Source organism: Mustela lutreola, chromosome 12, assembly GCF_030435805.1.
Source record: "Mustela lutreola isolate mMusLut2 chromosome 12, mMusLut2.pri, whole genome shotgun sequence".
NCBI lineage: Eukaryota > Metazoa > Chordata > Mammalia > Carnivora > Mustelidae > Mustela > Mustela lutreola.
Window position 1 is genome coordinate 117231 of NC_081301.1, and position 22949 is coordinate 140179.

At 44.9% G+C, this 22949-nt stretch overlaps 1 protein-coding gene across 6 annotated transcripts in view; it reads right to left on the reverse strand.

Moving 5' to 3' along the window:
- Positions 1 to 22949, reverse strand: part of CACNA1B (calcium voltage-gated channel subunit alpha1 B) — a 182115-nt gene that overhangs the window by 59123 nt on the left and 100043 nt on the right. For all 6 annotated transcript variants that reach the window (XM_059142287.1, XM_059142286.1, XM_059142283.1 and 3 more), the window contains one exon: positions 1127 to 1253. In XM_059142287.1, the coding sequence (XP_058998270.1) occupies positions 1127 to 1253 (127 nt within the window). The remainder of the gene's footprint in view (positions 1 to 1126; positions 1254 to 22949) is intronic.

Genomic DNA, 22949 nt, shown 5'->3' on the forward strand with positions numbered 1-22949 from the left:
ATTTCACTCCCAAACTCCCCACACGACCTCCATCATCTATCTCCTCCTGAAGACCCGGCCTGCCCGTGGAGCTCTGTACAGGGTTCTGCGGAAGCCAAGGCTGGCCGTGTCCCCACCGACCCCCCATCCGCTGCCACCACCCGCTCCTCCGGCACACGTCCGTGCTCGCAGGCAGGACTGTGCTCCCTAGCAGAGCCCAGTGAGCTCCCGGGACATGGGTGGGGAGCAAAAGCTCAAGACAGGGAGGGAGGGTGGGTGGTGGAGGCTGGGCAGAGAGAAGGCACGTGTGGCGGGGTGGGGCCGGACGGCACAGCCAGACTCCATCAAACCCTCTGCCCTCAGGACCCCTGCTGCCCCGCACCTTCGCTCTGTCTACCACCTCCGCCGGGGACGGTCTCCCCACCCTTCCTCATCCACCTCACCTCCTACTGACACCCCACCTGACCTTCCCACCCTAACATCAGTTCCCTCCTCGGCTCTGGGCTGCCTCCCAGTACCTCCCACCCTGTGAGGTCTTGGTGCCCTACTGACTCGTCTGGTTTGCTGTCTCTCCGACCTGCACAGAAGCTTATCAAGGACGGGGTCCTTGTCCGTTCTGCTCATTCCCCTGTTCTCCCAGCACCTAACCTGCTGTTAGGGAAGAACTGGGTGACCTACGGCACCAGTGGGACTGATGAGGGGATGAGAGACGCTGGCGACTTCATGGTAAACAGAGTGGAGAAACAGGCGGACAGGTGAGTGGACATCGTGGACAAACGCAGGCGTGCATGCACAGTGGGCACGACGGAAAATGGACACACGAGGGACATAAATGGGACACGTGCGTGGCAATGAGCAGTCCAGCAGCAGGGATGGCAGCTCTGCGGCTGACCGGGGTCAAGCCCTAGCCCTACTGCTGGGGCTCACTCCTGTGCATCTGCGGACAGGCCTGGGGCCTTCCTGTGGCTCTCCGTCCTCATCTGTGGGGTGACCGCAGATTGCTGGGGTGATCAGGACTCTAGTACATTTAAAGTGCACAGAATCCATGCCCATCAGGCCATGTCTAGCACACGCTGCTACCGTGCACGTGGACCATGGCCACGGACATGGGACAGGCACACACGGTGTGGGCACACAGGAGACTCACAGGTTGGTGGGGCTTAAACAGAACATGGAGCTGTACGGCACGATGGGTCGGGGGCCACTCCGCACCACACCGTCAGCCTCCGCCTCCTTCTTCCCCTCGGCTTGGCTTTCCAGGTCCACGTTACCACCTACAAGGACACAGGGCCACCCAGTTAGAGACATGGTACCTGCGAAGCTGGCATCACATGGCCTCACCTGCACAGCAGACAGGTTCCAGCCCCAACCCCACTGGCCTCCAGGGACCCAGCCAGAGAAGAGCGTGTGCCTAAGACCCCGCTTCACAGGAGACTCCCTCCAACAGCTGCTGAGGATGGAGCCAGCACTGGGCGCCCTTCTTCCCCTCCCCCTGCATGAGGGTCAGGGTGGGAGCAGCACCGAGACCTGGGCCCCTGGCTGTGGGCACCTCTGCCCCCAGTAGGGACGACTGATCTAGATGTTCTATGAACACCAAAGTCCCCCTCGGCCCCCAAGACCAGGGCCATCAGGCTCCACTCACTGGGTTCAGGGCTCGGTGCCTCCTGGAGAAAAGGCGGCACATGTCTGTGTGGTGAGAAAACCCTGCAGGGATCTCAGGCCAGCAGGACAGGGAGGAGCAGGGGCCTGCCCTAGACCACACACACTCCTCTGAACCCAGGAGTCCAGGCGGACCCAGCCTGGGACCCTGGCAAAGGCCTACAGAGCCAGGACAGTCGCCCAGGGAGGACTTCAGCAGAGCCCACATCTCGCAGGGGCCCCCCGCTCGGCCCCTCACCGCTCGCTGCCCTGCCCCTCAGTCCCATCCTTTGCTTTCCCACCGCTCAAACTACCCAGGGTTAAAACGCCCTGTTAAGTGGATTCTCTTAGGCAGATGCCTGCTCCTGTTAAATGGATTCTGGTGTCTGTGCATCGTGCTTTTTCTCCCACTGACTTTTCATTTCTCACTATCCCAAGGTGCATTTCTATTCTTGTGGGTAACGGAGTTTTTGAGACCACAGGGGTGCCCGGGAAGACGGGGCGGTGACTTGGAGCCAAGGCCCAGGACTGGACCTCACATGGCATCTCACGAGAAAAGGGATGTTAGAAGGCAGTGGAGAGGAGGGTGCAGCCGCCAGTCCCAGGGAGGACAGCTGGGCCCGAGGAAAGGTCCCGGGCGTGCATGGAAGAGCTCAGGGCAGCAGCTCCCCCACTGATGTCATTACAGAACCTTCCAGAAAGCTATTTGGCAAATAAGTCCTAAAGAATTCTACTCACTGATTTAATCTGTAACCTGCATTCACAAAGGTGTTTGTTGTCAGTTCTTCTATAGTAACAAAAAACTATAAAACGTACAATCGTTGGAAAAAGACTATGCAATATTCATGATTCACCATACTATAGATATTTAAAATGCCTACAAATACTTTCAACGATAAAAGAAGCTTAAGATATTGTAAGTTTAAAAAAAAGGTTGCATAGTTGTATATCCCAGATGACTCAACTCCAAAACAGGAATACATGTGGCGAGAGAAGCAACACCAAAACAGTACTAATTGTGGTGATCGTTCAACAGCAGACAGGAATTTTAATTCTCTTCACAACATTTTTAACATTCAAAAAATTTTTTTCATGATGAGCATGCATTACTTTTAAATTAAGAAAAATTTACTATTTAAAACCATAGCTTTTCGGGACACCTGGGTGGCTCAGTCAGTTAAGCTGCTGCCTTCAGCTCAGGTCATGCTCCCAGGGTCCTGAAATCAAGTCCCACATCAGGCTCCTTGCTCAGTGGGGAGCCTGCTTCTCTCTCTGCCTCTGCCTGCCTCTCTGCCTGCTTGTGCGTGCTCTCTCTCTGACCAATAGATAAACAAAATCTTGGAAATAAATACATAAATAAATAAAACCATAGCTTTTCTCTTCAGACTCCTCAATAACAATAAGGCTGCACCAATATGGACTCAAGAGTTTTGCCGCGCAAGATAAAGTGGAAAGATGCCAGAAACCAGGTGGAAATACTCCTCCTGAAACAGATTTACAGCAACAACAAATGGGATCAACTAAGTCAAAGCAGACCAAAAAAACAGGAGAGGATCAAAACGGAACTGCAGCAGACTAAGTAAGTTCATTGTTAGAAGCAAGTCACTAAAAAACGAACAAGAAAACCAATAAGCGAGACTTGACAGTAACGAAAATTAAATACCGAAATGGGACAGTCCCCCAGCAAAATGGCCAGCTGCTGAGCGGGGACGAGAGAGCGTGCACGCACAACAGCCACGTGCTGGACGTGGTCCAAGGGCTTCGTGCGTCCTCACAGCAGGCTTCGTGCGTCCTCACAGCAGGCACTGGCTCCCACTTTCCCCCTAAGGCCATGTACCTACTTGCAGTGTGAGGGAACAGCCCAGTAGAAAGCGACACTCTTACAAGGAGAAAGAAATGAAGACTGGTGTTTGGGAATGATGAAGTATCTGGGGACGAGGGGCAAAATCCCAAAATGGGGTGTCGGGGAGACGAGACGTGAGTCCCAATTACTACCCCTGCACACTGCGGCACGCGCAAGAGGAGGCCTGTCTCCGCTAGAGGCAAATGCCCTCCAGGAAGCTCATGCCAGGGATGGACAGCAAGGCTGGATGCTGTGTCAGTGCCAACAGAGGTAACTTCTCGGGCACGTGGCTCTACTGGGGCTGCTCCCGTTGGCGTCGGGTGCTAGTTACAGAGCTGCGTGGTGTGGCATCCCTGCCCTTTACCCTAACTTTCCGACAAGGCCTATTCTCTCCAGTGCACGGCATTCTCAGGAATGCACATAGCATCTTGTAGCAGGAAGGTCTGTAGTTAAGAAAGACAGAAAATGGTATTTATCAAAAACACAAGAAATAATAAGCGTCGGGAGGGTGTGGAGAGAAAGGAGCCCTCGCGCACTGCTGGTGGGAATGCAAACTGGTGCAGCCATGGTGGAAAACGGTCGGAGGCTCCTCAAAAAAAAAACGAAAAACAGAATTACCACATGATCAGTGATTACACTACTGAGTACTTACCCAAAGAACAGGAAAACACTCCTCAGAAAGCTACAGGCACTGCTGTGTTCATGGCAGCAGCATTTACAACAGCCAAGTGTGGAAGCAGCCCAAGGGTGCAGAGACAGGTGAGTGGATAAAGATGTGGTACACACATGACAGAACATCGTTTGGTATTGAAAAGAATGAAATCTCGCCCCTGGCAACAATACGGACAGATCTGGGGAGTATTAGGCTAAATGAAAGAAGTAAATGCAAGAAAGACAGATACCATACGACCTCACTCACATGTGGATTTAAGAAACAAAACATTTGAACAAATTAAAAAGAGACAAACAGGGGTGCCTGGGTGGCTCAGTGGGTTAAGCCTCATGATCTCGGGGTCCTGGGATCGAGCCCCGCATCAGGCTCTCTGCTCAGCGGGGAGCCTGCTTCCCCCTCTCTCTGCCTGCCTCTCTGTCTGCTTGTGAACTCTCTCTCTGTCAAATAAATAAATCTTAAAAAAAATAAAAAATAAAAAGAGACAGACAAATTAAAAAGAGACGAGCAAGAAAACGGGCACGTATATGCAGAGTAAAAACTGGCGGCTGCTGAAGAGGAGGTAGGAGGGAGACGCAGGAATAGGGGAAGGAGCTCCAGAGCCCACTGACCATGACGAACACTGGGTGATACAGAGAACTGCTGACTCGGGGTGCCCAGGGGATCGGACAGTGAAGCATCTGCCCTTGGCTCAGGCCATGGTCCCAGGGTGCTGGGATCCAGCCCGGGTCAGGCTCCCTCCCTGCCCGGCGGAGAATCTGCTTCTCCCTCTGCCTCTGCTCTTCCCCACCCCCATGCTCTCTCTCTTCCCTCTCAGATAAATAAAAACAAAAAAAGAATTGCTAAGTCGCTGTATTGTACACCTGAAGCTAATATAACACTGTCTATTAATCAACTTCAATGAAAAAAGAATAAAAATGATATAAAGATCTAAGACGGAATATAAAAAGAAAAGCCAAGAAACGGACAGACCTAAAGAGACATGATCTCTGTAAAGTCAAAACAATAATAACATCTACTTTTTAAGATTAGTTAAAGGATAAAGTGTTATCCCACAAAGGACGACTGTAACAAGGAAGCTAGGAGAAGCGTGATTGCAGCTGCCCCTCTGGGGTTCCAGCATCGCCCACGGGAGCTTAGAGCAAACCCAACGACAGACTTGGCGACACGCGCAGCGGCCATGACAGGGAGCGCCATGAGAGAAGAAACCGAAACAGAGTTCGTAGCTTTTAAACTAGAGGGGAAAATGTGATGCATAAGCAAATAAGTGGCCAATTTCTAGTATTCCTAAAAGGAATGGAAAGAAGAAAAAAGCCCAGGAGAAACAGAACAAACGCCACACTCTGAAGCGGATGAAGCAATAAAAAGGTCAAAAGAGACCAGCGAAGCGAGTTGGAGTGACCCCCACACCATCACAGGCACGTGCGGCCCGGCTCTGGCTCCGGCTCCGGCTGCGCGCTTCAAACCCCCAGTTCTAGGCAGTGTCCCCGAGACACACCCCAAATGTAAGGCCACATACAGGTCACAAGCCAAAAGTTAGGAAGTGATACACCTGCCAAATGTTCAAAAGAAAAAAGGTCAGTTCTATTTTTGCATCAGAAAAACAGACTTTAAGAAAAAAATCACTGGAGTGACAGTGGGTCAGCAGTGGTAGCTCGGACCTTGTGAGATGTAAGGGTTCACACACATAGATAATCCCCCAAATACAGAAAGCAACATATATCTTAATAGAAGTTTTGGGGGTTTTAATGAAGAAATAAAACAAATTAAAAAAAGCCCCACAAAAGAGATGCAGATTCACAGAGCTACTGTTGTGGAAACATACATAACAATGCCCGGTCACCTGTCAGAATGTTTTCTACAATAAGCTGCATGTTCCAAACTATTCCAAGAACAGACAAATCTAAAAAAAGAAAGATTTGGGGGCGCATGGGGGGCTCAGTGGGTTGAAGCCTCTGCCTTCAGCTCAGGTCATGATCTCAGGGTCCTGGGATCGAGTCCCGCATTGGGCTCTCTGCTCAGCAGGGAACCTGCTTCCTCTTCTCTCTCTGCCTGCCTCTCTGCCTGCTTGTGATCTCTGTCTGTCCAATAAATAAATAAAGTTTTAAGAAAAAAAGAAAGAAAGATTTCAACATACCTCACTCAATTATCAATGGGTCAGTCATTGACATGGCAAAATATTAGTGAATATACAGAATATTTACCAATAAAGACTTGATTTAGCAAATACCAAAAGGCCAGTGACTAACTGAACATAATAAAAAAAATACATTAAAAAAATTTTTAAGGCCAGTGTTCCCCAAATTAGAGAAAACATATTCCCCTTTTCCCTTTTTTTTTTTTTTAAGATTTATTTATTTATTTATTTATTTGCAAGGGAGAGAGGGAGAAAGCATGAGTGAGAAGGGCAAAGGCAGGGAGAAAGACTCACAAGCAGACCTCACACCAAGTGATCCCACAGCCCCGAGATCATGACTTGAGCCGAAATGATGAGTTGGGTGCTTAACCGACTCGCACCACTCAGGTGCCCCAGCACATTCCTCTTAAGCACAGGGGGGAACACTTACAAAAGCTGACCGCGTGCCAAGCTGTAAAGCAATTACAAGTATTTCTCAAAGGAAACCATCATATGGGTCATGTTCTTTAACCCCCAGTGCAATTAAGTTAGAAATTAAGGCAATAATCAGGAATAAAAAGATCAATTAAGATTTAAATTTTATAATTGGAAATTGAAAAACAGACTTTAACGAGTTCATTGGTCAAAAATTATGTATTTATAGGCAGTATAACTATGTCTACATAGAAAACAAAGTAATCTACAGAGAAATTATTTAGGCTAACAAGAAATTTTGCTTGGCAACTTGGCAAGTTACTTGGAAACTTTTGCTTGGCAACTGTGGATTTTGCAAGCCACATAGTTGCCAAGCAAACAAAGCCAACATACTTAAAAATACAATGTTTTAAATAATATAATTTAAAAAACAGAATAAGCAAAAATCAAAGACAAAAAAAGGAATTTTAGGGCAGTGAAACTACTCTGAAAGATACTATAAAGGTAGCTATATGTCCTCATATATTTGTCCAAACCCTTAGAACATAAAACACCAAGACTGAACTCCAATATCAACTATGAACTCCGGGTGTAGGCTCATTGACTGTAACAAATGCACCACTTTTAGTGGGGGGGGGGGGGGTTGCTGATAGGAAGGGAAATTGTACATGTGCAAGGGCAGTGAATATACAGCAAATCTACACTTTCTGCTGAATTTTACTGTGAACCCAAAACAAAAAGATAAACTGCTTCATATAAGGGAAAAGAGATATAAATACAAAATCAAAGAAGTAAGATAAAAATCCTATAATCTTGGGCACCTCAGCGGCTCAGTGGGTCAAGCCTTTGGCTCAGGTCATGATCTCAGGGTCCTGGGATCAAGTCCTGCATTGGGCTCTCTGCTCAGCAGGGCACCTGCTTCCTCCTCTCTCTGCCTCTCTGCCTACTTGTGATCTCTCTGTGTCAAATAAATAAATAAAATATTTTTTAATCCTATAATCTTACATTTGAATGACAAATGGCAAAAGAATACATGATATATTCTCTTTAAAAAAGAAAAAAGTACAACATCCATTCATGGAAAAAAGAAACCTCAACAAAGTAGGTTTTAGAAGGAACATACCTCAACATAATAAAGGCCTTCTATGAAAAACCCAAATCTAACATCATATGCAATGGTGAAAAGCTGAGAGCTGTTCCCCTAAGATGCGGAACAAGACAGGATATCCACTCTCACCACTGTTATTCAACATAGTACGGTAGGTTCTAGCCACAGCAATCAGACAAGAAAAGGAAATAAAAGGCATCCAAATTGCTAAGGAAGAAACCAAATTTTCACTATCTGCAGATGACATAATACCCTAAAGAGAAAACACCAAAGACTCGACCAAAAAACTGTAAGTGACAAAAACAGGAAATGAACTGATAAATGAACTCAGTAACGTTGCAGGATACAAAATCCATATACAGAAATCTGTTCCACTTCTATACACTAATAATGAAATATCAGAAAGAAAGATTTAGAAACTAATCTCACAATTGCACCAAAAATAATAAAATAAACTTAACCAAAGAGGGGGAAGACCTATACTCCAAAAACTACAAAACGTTGATGAAAGGAATCAAAGATGACACAAATAAATGGAGAGACATTCCAGGCTCATGTGATTAGAAAAACAAATACTGTTAAAATGTCCATATTACCCAAAGCAATCTACAGATTTAATGCAAACCTCATCAAAATACAAATAGCATTTTTCACAGAATTAGAACAAATAATCCTAAAATTTGTATAGAACTGAAAAATTCCTGAATAGACAAAACAATCTTGAAAAAGAAGGACAAAACTGGAGGTATTACAATCCCAAATTTCAAGATATACTATAAAGCTGTAGTAATCAAAACAGTATGGTACCGGCACAAAAATAGATTAAAAGAACAAAACAGAAAACCAAAAATAAACCCATGTTTACAGGGTTAATTAATCTATGACAAAGGAGGCAAGATTATGCAACGGAAAAAGTCTTTTCAATAAATGGTGTTTGGTGTGGGGGGGTGTCGCCTAGGTGGCTCAGTCGGTGAAGCATCTGCCTTCAGCGCAGGCCATGATCTCAGGGTCCTGGGATCGAGCCCATGTCAGGCTCCCTGCTTCTCCTTCTCCCTCTACTCCTCCCCCTACTCGCTCTCTCTCCTGCTCTCTCTCAAAAAATATAAATAAAATCTCTTTTTTAAAATGGTATTGGCAAAATCAGACAGCTACATGCAAAAGAATGAAACTGGACCATTGTCTTACACCATGCACAAAAATAAACTCAAAGTGGATTAAAGACGGGGCACCTGGGTGGCTCAGTGGGTTAAAGCCTCTGCCTTCAGCTCAGGTCATGATCCCAGGGTCCTGGGATCGAGCCCCGCATTGGGCTCTCTGCTCGGCGGGGAGCCTGCTTCCCTTCCTCTCTGTCTCTCTCTCTGCCTGCCTCTCTGCCTATTTGTGATCTCTGTCTATCAAATAAATGAATAAAATCTTTAAAAAAATGGATTAAAGACATAAGTATGAGGTCTGAAACCATAAGAACCCTGGAAGAGAGAACAGAGAGTAATTTCTCTGCCATCAGCAGTAGCAACATTTCTCTAAATATGTCTCCTAAGGCAAGGGAAACAAAGGCAATATTAAACCATGGGGACTACACCACAATAAAAAGCTTCTGAACAGCAAAGGAAACATTCAACCACAAAAAAGAACAACCTACTGAATGGGAGAAGGTATTTGCAAAGGACATATCAGATAAAGGGTCAATATCCAAAATCCATAAGGAATCTACACAAGTCAAAACCAAGAAACCCCAAATAATCAATTAAAAATATGCGGAAAGCATGAACGTTTCCCAAAGACGACATCAAGATGAGAAGATGCTCAACGTCCCTCATCATCAGGGAAATGGAAATTAAAACCACAAGGAGATACACCTCGCTCCTGTCAGAATGGCTGCAACCAGCAGTGCACAGCAAGCGCTGGCCAGGGTTCAGGGAGAAAGGGACACTTGCACACCAGCACTAGCGCCTGAAAGCAAACTGGCGCAGCCACTGTGGAAAGAGGATGCAAGTCGATCAAGAAGACGGGGCGCCTGGGGGGCTCAGTGGTTAAAGCCTCTGCCTTCGGCTCAGGTCATGATTCCAGGGTCCTGGCATCGAGCCCCGCGTCGGGCTCCCTGCTCCATGGGGAGCCTGCCTCTCTGCCTACTTGTGATCTCTGTCTGTCCAATAAATAAAATCTTAAAAAAAAAAAAAAAGTTAAAAATAGAATTACCACATAGTCCAGCCTCTGCACTACCGGGGATTTACGGAAGAACGCAAAAACACTATCCGAGAAGGTACACGCAGGGGTGTTGGGCTCAGTCCGTTAAGCGCCCAACTCTCCATTTTGACTCGGGTCGTGATCTCAGGGTGGGGAGATGGAGCCCTGTGTCGGGCTCCACACTCCGCAGGGCATCTGCTGGGGTGCTCTACGTCCCTCTGCCCCTCACCACCACATGTGCACGCACTCTCTCTCTCTCAAATACAAAATCAGCAGACCTCTAGAAAAAGAGACAATCACCTGTCTTTACTGCAGCACTGTTTACAACACCGACCTAGGGAAGCAGCCCAAGCGCCCGCCAGTGCATGAGCGAAGAAAGACATGACACACGCCCACGCACGATGGGACAGTACTCAGCCGCAGCGCGATGAGACCCTGCCACTTGAACACCAGAGACAGATCTAGAGAGCATGACAGCAAGTGAATAAGTCAGAGGAGAACAAATACCACGTGATTTCATGCATATGTGGAACCGAATAAACGAACCAGACAAAAGACAAAAAGACACAGACTCTTCACTATAAAGAAAAACTGGTGGTTCCGCAGGGGAGATGGGGCCGGAGATGGCGAGACAGGTGAGGGGATTAAGCGGACGCTTGTCTCGATGAGCCCCAAGGAACGCACAGCACTGTGGAGTCACCGTATTGCACACCTGAAGCTAACACAACACTGTACACCAACTATGCTGGCATTTAAATAAATAGTTATTTAAATTTAAAATGAAAAAACAGTTCTGAAAAAGTTGGAAGCAATAAAACCCAGTAGCAACAACCACACTGCTAAACAAGCCTCATTTCCCAACAAAGGGGCCGCCGCGTCTCAGATCAGGCTCTACAGAAGCCCCAAGACAAGGAGCCGTGGGAGGGTGACCAACTACTCCCAGAATAACAGGAAGGAAGTTAGGAAAACAGAGCAGGAAAGAGAAAACAGCCAAGCAAGAGTGTGGTGGCAGGTAAAACCCTGTAATAGCAGGGTCAGGCTGTTCCCACAAGGGCTCTGGGGTCTGAGCTAAGCCTCAAAGTTGTCCCAACCTGAAGCCACAGGCTGGGCTCTCCTGCCTTTACACCACCCCTTCACTGGCTCTGGTCGCCTGGGCGATGTATGCCCACTTCCTGTCCTCTCCCTCCGGTGGTCCGCGCAGTCCTCCAGGAGGAGCTGAAGGCGAGGCTACTGAAGTCAGAGGACAGAAAGGAGTTGGAACAGCCAGCGTCCCATACACAGGTCTTCTTGGAGAGATGGCTGACTCCACGTTTGGGGCAGAAAAGGTACACGATAGCCCTGGAACACACTGCTCTCGATGAAAACCAGAAAGCCATCAAAGACAACATAGGCATGTGAGGTCCAAAAAGGCCAACTATAAGGGGCCCCCAGTGGCCAAAGATGGGACAATCTGAGCACCAAAAGTAACAGTGAGTTCCAAGAACTAAAGCACATCAAACACATTAAAATAAAAAAAACTCATACTAATAATTCTCATAAATGTCTAATTGGCCATATTTAGAGTTTCTGGGCACTGGTTCACTATTATAGTGAACGGGGGCGCCTGGCGGCTCAGCTGGTTAAGCAGTGACTCTCCAACTCAACGCGGGTCTCGACCTCAGGGTCGTGAGTTTAAGCCCCGCTCTGGGCTCCACACTCAGCACGGAGTCCGCTCGTCCCTCTTCCTCTGCTCTTCCCCACCCCACCCCGCCATCTCAAATAAGTAAAATCTTTTCTAAAATAGAAATAAACAAATAATGCCCATACGTAAAGGCACAGAAGTAAGCATGTATCTTGCTTACTACAAATACCAACTCCATTTCCAGCAGCTGATGAGGTAAGTTCTTCCTTACAGAAAAGGTAAAAATAATAAGTGCACAAAGAACGACAGAGTCATGAATTCACCGTTGTGTGACACAAACCTCAGTGTCTACGAAAACCTTTAGGGGAAGCCTGGGAGAGAACTTCAGGGTGGATGGGTCAGGACCAACCGCTGTCATGCAGCAAAAAGGAAAACGTGACACTAGACACGACGTGTCCCATGTAAGGGTAGCAGGAAGCCCACCCTGCCTGCAAAGCTTCCCGGAAGAGTTTCGTTGGATTCCAATCAAGTCTCTAGATCCATAGTTTACAAACAAGGGCAATTCTGCCTCCCAGGGACATCTGGTCACTTCTGGAGACATGTTTCAGTTGTCCCAGGGTTAGGGTGCTGCCAGCATCTGGAGAGGAAAGGCCAGAGATGTTGCTGAAGAGCCTTAAAACCACAGGCCTGCCGCCGCCAACAAAACAAGCTCAGAAGCTTGGCCTTAGACTGAATTTCCAGTTACCAGGAGACACTGAGGACAGAGGACAGTATCAAATGACACTGTGAGGAAATGCAGAACGGAGGGAAGTCCTACAGGACAAACGACAGGGCCTCCTCAACAAAAAATGGCATAAAACAAGAGGGACGAAGTTGTTACAGAGTGAAAGAGACACAGATCAAGCAACAGCAGAGGAGTAAACCTTGTTTTGATCCTGATCCTAACAAATCAATGGTAAAAAGTTATTTTTTTTTTTTAATTTTTATTTATTTGACAGAGAGAGATCACAAGTAGGCAGAGAGGCAGGCAGAGAGAGAGGAAGGGAAGCAGGCTCCCTGCTGAGCAGAGAGCCCGATGCGGGACTCGATCCCAGGACCCTGAGATCATGACCTGAGCTGAAGGCAGCGGCTTAACACACTGAGCCACCCAGGCGCCCCAGAAGTTATTTTTTAGATAATTGGTAAAATTTAAACTTCGGATCGACATTAAGTAATATTGTGAAATTATTGTCAGTATTGCTAGGTCTAAGAATGCTCTGTGGTTGTACATCCTTAATTGTTCAAGATGCTTACAGGCACAGTTAGACCTAAAATCATATACAAAATCATAAACATATACAAATCATATACAAAAAGCACAGGGAGGGGTGCCTGGGTGGCTCAGTGGGTTAAGCCGCTGCCTTCGGCTCAGGTCATGATCTCAGAGTCCTGGGATCAAGCCCCACATCGGGCTCTCTGCTCAGCAGGGAGCCTGCTTCCCCCTCTCTCTGCCTATCTTTCTGCCTACTTGTGATCTCTGTCTGTCAAATAAATAAATAAAATCTTTAAAAAAAAAAAAAAGCACAGGAAAAAAATGAGAAGGTTCAAAGCGAAGATTAACAAAATGTGGATAATTGCTTAAGGATGGGTGACAGAATATGTGGATTCATTATACTTGTGTCTCTACTTTCAATGCTCTGATTTTCCACCGTAAAAAAGTTCTCCTTTAAGCAGCCTGGAGAGAAGCAGGGCCCCACAGAAGAGCAATTCAGACAGATGGATGCCTTCTCCACAAGAACGGCAGGTGGGAAAAGACAGAGGAATGGTGGCACCCTGGACAGAAAATCACTAACAAACTAGAATTCCACACAAAACAAAACCACTTTGGGGGCACCTGGGTGGCTCAGTGGGTTAAGCCTCTGCCTTCGGCTCAGGTCATGATCTCAGGGTCCTGGGATGAAGTGTCGCATCGGGCTCTCTGCTCAGCGGGGAGCCGGCTTCCCCGTCCCCCTCTGCCTGCCTCTCTACCTACTTGTGATCTCTCTCTCTCTCTGTCAAATAAGTAAATAATCTTTAAAAAACCTACTTTTTACTGACAATGGTTAAAATAAAGATTTTTCAAGCAAACCGAGAATTTACCACCATCAAACCTCACTAAAAGAGGGACACCTGGGTGGCTCAGTTGGTTAAGCCACTGCCTTCAGCTCAGGTCATGATCCTGGTGTCCTGGGATCGAGTCCCACATGGGGCTCCTTGCCCAGCAGGGAGCCTGCTTCTCTCTCTCTCTCTGTCTCTCCTGCTGCTTATGTGCTCTCCCTCTCTCTTTCTCTCTAACAAATAAATCAATAAAATCTTAAAAAAAAAAAAACTCACTAAAAGAAATAAATCCAAAAGTGTTCTTCAAACACAAGGGGAGGAAAAGTCAAATGGATGATCTAAAATACAAGAATTGATGAAATATTAGAAAATAAAATGATATCGATGGCAAAAAAAAAATTAGGAAACTTCTGCCATGCGGAAATTCAAAACAACACTTATAAATAAGTCATGGGTCATGAGAAATCATAATGAAATCTGGAAAAAGATTTAGAAGTATGAAAACTATGGTGTTTCAAAACTCATAAGACACAACTAAAACCCTTCTTAAAGCAAAGGTTAAAAGCGTGAACACACCAGCAAAGTAGAGGAGCTTACATGCCAGGAGCTGTGCGTCCCACTAGTAATTGGGAGAAAGAATACTATGACGTAGATAGAGAAGTGGAAGAAAAAATAATAAATAAAAACAGAAAACAAAGATACATTGGAGAAGATCAAGAAAGCCAAAAATTGAGTCTATTTAACTAGACAAAGATGTAGGAGAAAAAGAGGTTACCAAGGGAAGGGAAGAGGGAAGGAAATTAGAAATGTCACAGTGATCACAACTACAAATCCAGGAGAAACTAACAAGATAAGAGGGTGTCCCACAGATGATGGCGGTCACTGATACTCACACAGCCAGCAAGGAAAGCCAGTAAAATCACCCACAGTCCAACCCTACAGCGCCCGGAAAATGAGTATCGGCCTGAACTTACATGTCAGTGAGAAAGTGAACACTGAAGCCTGCACAAGCAGGCATCGAGCAGGGATTGCGTGGAGGAGGGAGAGGACAGCAGGATCTAGGTGGCAGTGGGACACAGTGTTTGTCCTCAGAAGAGGGGCCCCACCCTAAGCAGAAGGGTACTGAGATCGGAGCCCTGCCACCGCCAAGCACACGGGCCTGACACCAGCAACCTCGGGAAGACACTGCTTCTGGACACAAAAGACACACTTGGAAGGGAGCAGCCCACATCAGCCCCTTTGTGATGAAGGGAAAGAGAAACAAGCTAGGGCTGGCCATCGCCCCCAGCAAGGTGCCACTGAACACAGAGGCTGCAGTTCACTGGGCTGACAGAAGAGGGTGCTTTCGAACCAGAGAGCAGGGAAGGCACTGGAGCCCCTGCCTCTTCCCCACACAATCACATGTAATCACTGGTCTCCGGAAATTGAACACGCTTCTTCCTCATCAGAAAATGGAACCCGACGGCCCCACAAAGCTTCTAGCAAAAGAAAACAGAAAGTAAGGATGAAATGTTTCAGCTAATAAAAAATGCTCCACAAAAAAAAAACACCACAAGGCAGAGGAAAAGCGAACTACAACACAACTTTCCAACGCGGATCAAATACAATTAGACCAGCAATTTCTAATGAGAAAAACCACCACAAATAAGGTTAAAAGCTTGAAATAAGAATATATGGAAAACCAGGAGAAGAGAGATGAGAGCTGACCAAACTCAGGAGAGAAACTGAAAAAGAAATCATCTGAGAAATGAAGTAAAAGAGAAAGACAAGACTACCTCAGAAACCACAAGGAGTCCAACGGAAAACAGACATGACTGAAATCATCGCAAGATGAAAAGAAGACAGGGAGAAATGAGCCACGATTTTTGATAAAAGTGCCAAAGACATTCTATGAAAAAAAAAAAAAAAAAGGGATAACCTTTACAACAAGCGGCAACAGAACAAATGCATACCCGTGTGGGGAGGAGGAAGGGAATAAAAAAATCCTCTACCCTCACCTCATACCATATATAAAAATTAACTCAAGACTTGAGCTCTTGGAAAGATGCATCCCACTAAGCACAACAAAAACCCCTAGGCACCATATAAAGCCAACCTAAGATTCTGAAAGGTGGAAAGGTGGAGAGAAGCCAGATCAGTTAGGGACCTTGGGGCCTGAGGAACAACACGGCAGAAAGTTTTTCTTCTCTGGGTTTTCTTCTATGCCTCATCTAAGTTTGGTGCAGGAGAAGCCAGCAACCCAGAAATCTCAGCAGACACAGATTTTTAAAAGCTCCCCAAAAAGCCAGCTCTCCCTAACAATAGGACCAGGAAAGATGCAGCTATAAAGACAGGAAACTTATGGACAATAAACACTCTACTATAGTCAAACACCCCAGAAAAAACTGTAGCTCCATCTTGGCTCATATGAGCAGAGGCCAAATCGGAAGTGCAGACTTCTATCCTCACTAGCCTGTAGACCTCCCAGGGTAGAATCAGAGAGACAAGTAGGGAGTAGAGACTTTCATCCTGACCCTGCAAGAACAAGACCCCCCGCAATCCATGTGAGATCAATGAAGATCACATGGGCAGCCTGAACTGCAATTTCTACCCAAAAATAATGAGGCATCCCTCCCTTTTACTTGCCAGAGTGAATCATAGTAGACAGCCATGGATTTAACCACCACCCAGGGGTAATGAGCTCTACCTGCACTGTGTCAGCACAGGTCATGCGGGGAGCACTGCTAAGGCACTCCCACCTCTCTCAGGGTGGTATCAGTGGAGGCCCAGCAAGAGCAAGGAGCCTGCTTCCACCGGGTGTGGGTGTCAGTGAGAGTTGAATGAGAAACCTGTGCTTTCACTTCCGTCGGTCGGTAATGAAGAGCTCACCCACCCTGCCCCTGCTGGAGGGGAATCACGGTAGGCCAGCTAAAACAGAAGACTTAAGTAAAACTCAGAGGTTCATAATATATATTTTTAAGATTTATTAATTTATTATTTGACAGAGAGAGAGAATTCACAAGTAGGCAGAGAGAAAAGGGGGAGACAGGCTCCCTGCCGAGCAGAGAGCCCGATAGAGGACTCAATCACAGGACCCTGAGACCATGGCCTGAGCCCAAGGCAGAGGCTTAACTCACTGAGCCACCCAGGTGCCCCTGTTTATAATATAATATTAAAATATCTAGTGTTCAATTAAAAATCACTTGTCACCAAGAACCAGGAAAATGCTAATTTGAATGAGAAAAGACAATCAATAGACACCAAGACAATACAGATGTTAGAATTATTTGAAAATAATTTCAAAGCACCTTCATAAAAATACTTCAGCAGACAATTAAAAACATACTGGAAACAAATGAAAAAAAAATTTCAGCAAAGAAATAGAAAATCGTTAGCAAAAAAATAGGAGAGAGAAAGAATTAAATATAAATTTTAGAACTGAAAAAATACAATAACAAATGAAAAAACTCAATAAATGGGCTCAGCAGCAGAATGGAAGGCACAGAGGAAAGAATCATTGAGCTGGAAAACAGAACAATAGAAATCACCCAATCAGAACAACAGAGAGATAATAGACTGAAAAAAGTGAACAGAGCTTCAGGGACCTCTGGGACTAAGACAAAAGATCTACCATTCATGCTAACAGAGTCCTGGAAAGAAAAGAGAAAGAGGGAGGAGCTGAAGATGTATTCAAAGACAGAACGAATGAAAAAATTTCCAAATTTGGCAGAAAGACACAAACCTACAAATTCAAGAAGCTGAGCAAATCCCAACCACAATAAACCTAAAGAAACCCATGCCAAAATACATCATAATCAAACTTCTGAAATATAAAGACAAAGAAAAAAATCTTGAAAGCAGCGAGAGAGAAACAACAGCTTACCTATAGGAAGAAAACAATTCGAATGACAGTGGATTTCTCATCAGAAACCATGGAGGTCAGAAGGAAGAGGCACACGTTTTTTCAAGTGCTGAAAAAAAAAGAACTGTCAACCCAGAATTTATACCCAGTGTAGACACCCTTCAGGAATGAAGGGAAAATCCAGACACTCTCAGATGAAGGGAAACGTGAAGAACTTGTCAGCTGCAGACCTGCCCTGAAGGAAATAATAAGAAAGACCCTCTAAACAGAAAGTAAATTATGAAAGAAGAAATACTGGAATATCAGGAAAGAAGAAAGAACAACAGAAGAAGTAAAAGTATGGGTAAATACAACACATTCTCCTTCTCCTCTCGAGTTTCCTACACTACGCTGGACACTTGTAGCACAAACTAAAACATACACTGAGGTGGTTCTAAATGTATGTGGAGGAAATAATCATGACACCCATACACAGGAAGGAAAAAGAGGTAAACCTACTATATTTCACCTAAACTGGTAAAATAACAAACCCAGTAGACTGGGATACATTATATATGTAATGTGATACCTTGAGCAACCATTCAAAAAACAATACAAAGAGACAGACTCAAAAGTACTGCAGATAAATCAAAATGAAACTCTAAAATACATAATAAGTAACCCATGGGAGGGCAAAAAAGAAAAAAAAAAGAAAGAAACGAGCAAAATAAAAAACAAAGAATAAACAAAAATTAAACAGCAGACTTGTCATAACACATACAATTACATCAAATATAAATCGTCTGAATACGCCAAATAGAAAACAGACCTGAAAAGGTCAGTTAAAAACACTACCCATTGGGCGCCTGGGTGGCTCAGTGTGTTAAGCCGCTGCCTTCGGCTCAGGTCATGATCTCAGGGTCCTGGGATCGAGTCCCGCATCGGGCTCTCTGCTCCGCAGGGAGCCTGCTTCCTCCTCTCTCTCTCTCTCTGCCTGCCTCTCTGCCTAGTTGTGACCTCTGTCTGTCAAATAAATAAATAAAATCTTAAAAAAACAAACAAACAAAACACTACCCATTCATGCACTGTCTGTAAGAAACTAACTTAAAATATAACCATATAGCTAGTTTGAACATAGAAAGGTGAAAAAGATATGCCATGCAAATATTAATCAAAACAAAGTAGGAGTAGATATATTCATGTCAGATAAAGTAGACATCAGAGCAAAGAAAATCATCAGGTACAGAAAGGGACGTCACACGATGATGAAAGAGCCGACCTCTCAAGAGGACGGCAATTCTACGTGTGCACGTGCTCAACAGCAGTGACGCAAGTATGCGACGCAAAGCCTACAGAACTGAGACAGACACAACAAAGCCACATTTCTGGTTGATGACTTGAGCACCCCTTCCCAGCCACTGACAGGTCTAGACCGAAAACTGGCAGGTGCTGGTATGAAACAGATAACAACCTTGTCACTATTGAGGACTGTTTTTTTTAATTCCAGAAAGATACGTTTCATTAGCAAAGTCTACCAAACGTCAGAAGGACAATTAGCACCAGGTCCACACACTCACCTCTAAACACAGAAGAAACACTTTCCAATTCAAATTATGAATTCAGTACCATTGTGATACCAAACCCAAAGACAGCACAAAAAAATAAAAAGGAAAGAAAGAAAAGTACTAATATCTCTCATGAATACAGAGGCAAAACTCCTTAACCAGACATTAACAAACACGATTCAGCAGTTTACACAAATGTATACTCTATACAGTATATACAAATGTGCATACAATATACACAAATGGCTGTGTACAGCGGCCAGCAGAGCTTAACCCAGGGATGCAAGGCTGACCTGGCATCTGAAGACCAACCAGTGCAAACTACTGTATCACCAAAGAACAACCACAGGGTCCCATCGACTGATGCAGAAAACCGTCTGACAAAATGTAGCACTGATTTAATGCCAACACTCTCAAGAAAAAGGAACAGAGGGGAAGTTCCTCAACTTGATAAAGAACATCTACCAACACCCCACACCCCAAAAAACCCAAGACTAAAAACGAGAGCTAACATCATACTTCACACGTCGAAAGACTGCCTGTTCCCTCCTCCCACAAGAGGAGACTAAGAGAAGGGCATCAGTTGTCCCCCTGCTGTTCACACAGTTCTGGAAGCTGACAGTGCAACGAGGGGGGAAAGGAAAAAAGACACACACATCAGAACGTGAAAAATAAACTGTCCCCTAGCAGATGACTCGATTCTTTATGCAGAAAACCCCAAGGAATCTGTAAGCACCTGGAGGGAAGGCAAACCAAAGTTACATAATTTCTTTAAAATCTGATGAAAATGAAGACATCAAATGTCAGAATTACAGCATATGATTACATTATTAATCAGAGGAAAATTCATAACCTTCAGTAATCACGTATCAAAAATTAAAGAATAAAATAAGTAAACTAAGTGTCTAACTCAGGAAGCTAACAAATGAACAACAAAGTAAAACAAAAAGGTAAGAGGGAAATAATAAAGACAAAATTGGGAAGTCACAGGTTAAAAATCAAAATCACAGTAGAACTATCAATAAAATAAAATGTTGGTTCTCTTCATGAAAACCTACAGAATATATAAATCACTAATCTAATCAAGAAAAAAAGGAGGAAACATAAAATACACAGGATAAAAAATGATTAAGGGGGTAAAACAGAGGAAATTTTTTTAAAAACTTACACCTCTTCTTTGTCTAACTATACATACATAAATTGGAAAACCTAGATTGAATGACCAGGAAATTGTATCTGCCAAACAGATCTCAGGAGACAAGAGATAAGAAGTTTAAACAGACAATATCCAGACAGAAAAGAAAAATTATCAAAGAATTATCCTTCCCAAAGAAACCGGACCCAGATGATTTCACAAGAGAATTCTACCAAATCTTTAGAGACCAAGCAATCCTAATGCTACTTCACTATCCCAGAAAAGAAAACGAAGGAAACATTCTAATGCTTTCTGGGACTCCGCAAGAGGCACAGTATACAGAGAACACCTTGGGTAAACCAGCCCTGTCGAGGGCCCTCAGTCTGCTGACACGCGCACTTCAGAACATGCATCCCGCACTGCAATGTTGTTGGGGTTCTTCTGGCTGACATTTACGTAGGAAAAATGTATACTTCCCCCAAACCCAATATAACATTTTTTAAGGATTGATTTATTCATGTGAGAGAGAGAGAAGAGCACAGGAGGAGAGGCAGAGAGAAAGGAAGCAGACCCCTGCCGAGTGTGGAGCCGGACCCAGGGCCCCACCCCAGGACTCGGGGATGGTGTCCTGAGCAGAAATCAGGACTCCGCTGCTTGATCCACTGAGCTACTGAGGCACCCTGCAATATAACATCTGTAACCCAAAGAACATGGGAAAAACTCTCAGCCAAGATTCCGAGTTCAGCTGGTTGACGATTAGAATTATGCATGGATGTTTCTGAAAAGCGCAGAAGCTGCTATGAAGGTGTGCACAGCAACTGCCCGTGAACAACTAGTTTAGCTGTGGTGATCAGGGAAAATGCGGTGGGCATTCTGTGTCCTAACGGGACAGTTTTTACTTTACACTATTTACCTGTCCTTGAGCTGTATTCGTTAAGATTTATTTATTTATTTTGAGAGAGAGAGAAAGCACAAGCAGAGGGAGAGGCAGAGGGAGAGAATCTCCAGCAGATTTCACGCTGACCATACAGCCCAACATGGGGCTTGATCTCACGACCCCGAGATCATGACCTGAGCCGAAATCAAGAGTCAGACACTTAACCGAATGAGCCACTCAGGCAGCACAGTTCTGTTTTCAAAAATTAATTGGGGATTTTGAGTACAACCAACTTTAATACATTAAAATTTTTATAGTACATTATAATTTTCCCATTTAAAATAATAGGAAATGGCAACATAACAACATTCAATATTCAGTAGTGGATTAATGAAATTAAATATCAGCATTCATATCTAAACCATATGATACTTGAACATAGGATAAGAAAGCTAAGAACACTTCTCACTTTAAAATATGCAATTAGGAAGGTATGTGCTATGGTGAGTGCTGTGAAGTGTGTAAACCTGGCGATTCATAGACCTGTACCACTGGGACTAATAATACATTATATGTTAATTTAAAAATTTGAAAATTTTTTTTAAAATAATAAAAATAAATAAATAAATAAAATGCGTGATTATATGATTGATGAATCACTGCCCTCTATACCTGTAAACCAATAATACATTATATGTTCATTAATTGAATTTAGATTTTAAAAATAATAAATAAAACAAAATGTGCAATATAATGATATAAAAAATACATGTTTGGTCACTCAGATGACCACAATATATTTCTCAGACATTTGGCCTTCATCCATAGTTCTTGAGAACGCTTCAGAGCCCGAAAGGTGACACAGGTATCCTGAAGGATGACTTCGGGACTCCACCCAAGGGTGGGAGCAGGTTGGCCAGAGAAGGAGCCACGTGACTAGAGGGTTGAGACACTCAGCTGCAACCTCGACTTCCAGGGAGGGAATAGAGGCTGGAGGAGGAACCAGCCAATGGCCAATGACTTAGTAAATCAGGACCGCAACAAAGCCTCCATAAAAACCCAAAGACTGGGTTCAGGGAGCCTCGGGGCTGGTGAGCAGGTGGAGACTGGGAAGAGTGGCGTGCCAACAGAGGGCAGGGAAGCTCCAGACCCACTTCCCAGCCCACACCCTACGTATCTCTTCACCTCGTTCTTGATTCTTACCATGCATCACAGCCTTTAACAAACTGGCAAACGTGAGCAACCCAAAGAACTTAAAGAGGAGTCGGAAGCCCAATCTGTAACTGATAGGTCAGAAGCAGAGGTGACAGCCTGGGGTGCCCGAAGTGGAGTGTTGGGGGAAGTCTTCTAGGACTTCTAGGGAAGTCTTCTGAACCCTTAAGCTGTGGAACCCGATGCTTTCTACTGGTCAGCAGTATCAGAAGTGAGTTGAATCTGGGACACCCTACTGGTGTCTGAGAATTGCTTGGTACTGGGTGAAGGGGTGGGGGGCAGGGAAGGTGCCCATGTTGAAATTCGGTCTGGAATTTGGGTCAACCCAAAAATCCTACATAAAATAATAACAGACTGTAACATCACTGTAAAAAATATGCTAACTGGGGCAGCTAGCTAGCTCAGTCAGTAGAACATGTGACTCTTCATCTTGGAGATATGAGTTCGAGCCCCACATTGGATGTAAAGATTACTTAAAAACAAAAATCTTTAAAAAAAATATTAACAGGGGCACCTGGGTGGCTCAGTGGTTAAGCCTCTGCTTTCCGCTCAGGTCATGGTCTCAGGGTCCTGGGATCAAGCCCCACATTGGGCTCTTGCTCAGCAGGGAGCCTGCTTCCCTCTCTCTCTCTCTGCCTGCCTCTCTGTCTACTTCTGATCTCTGTCTGTC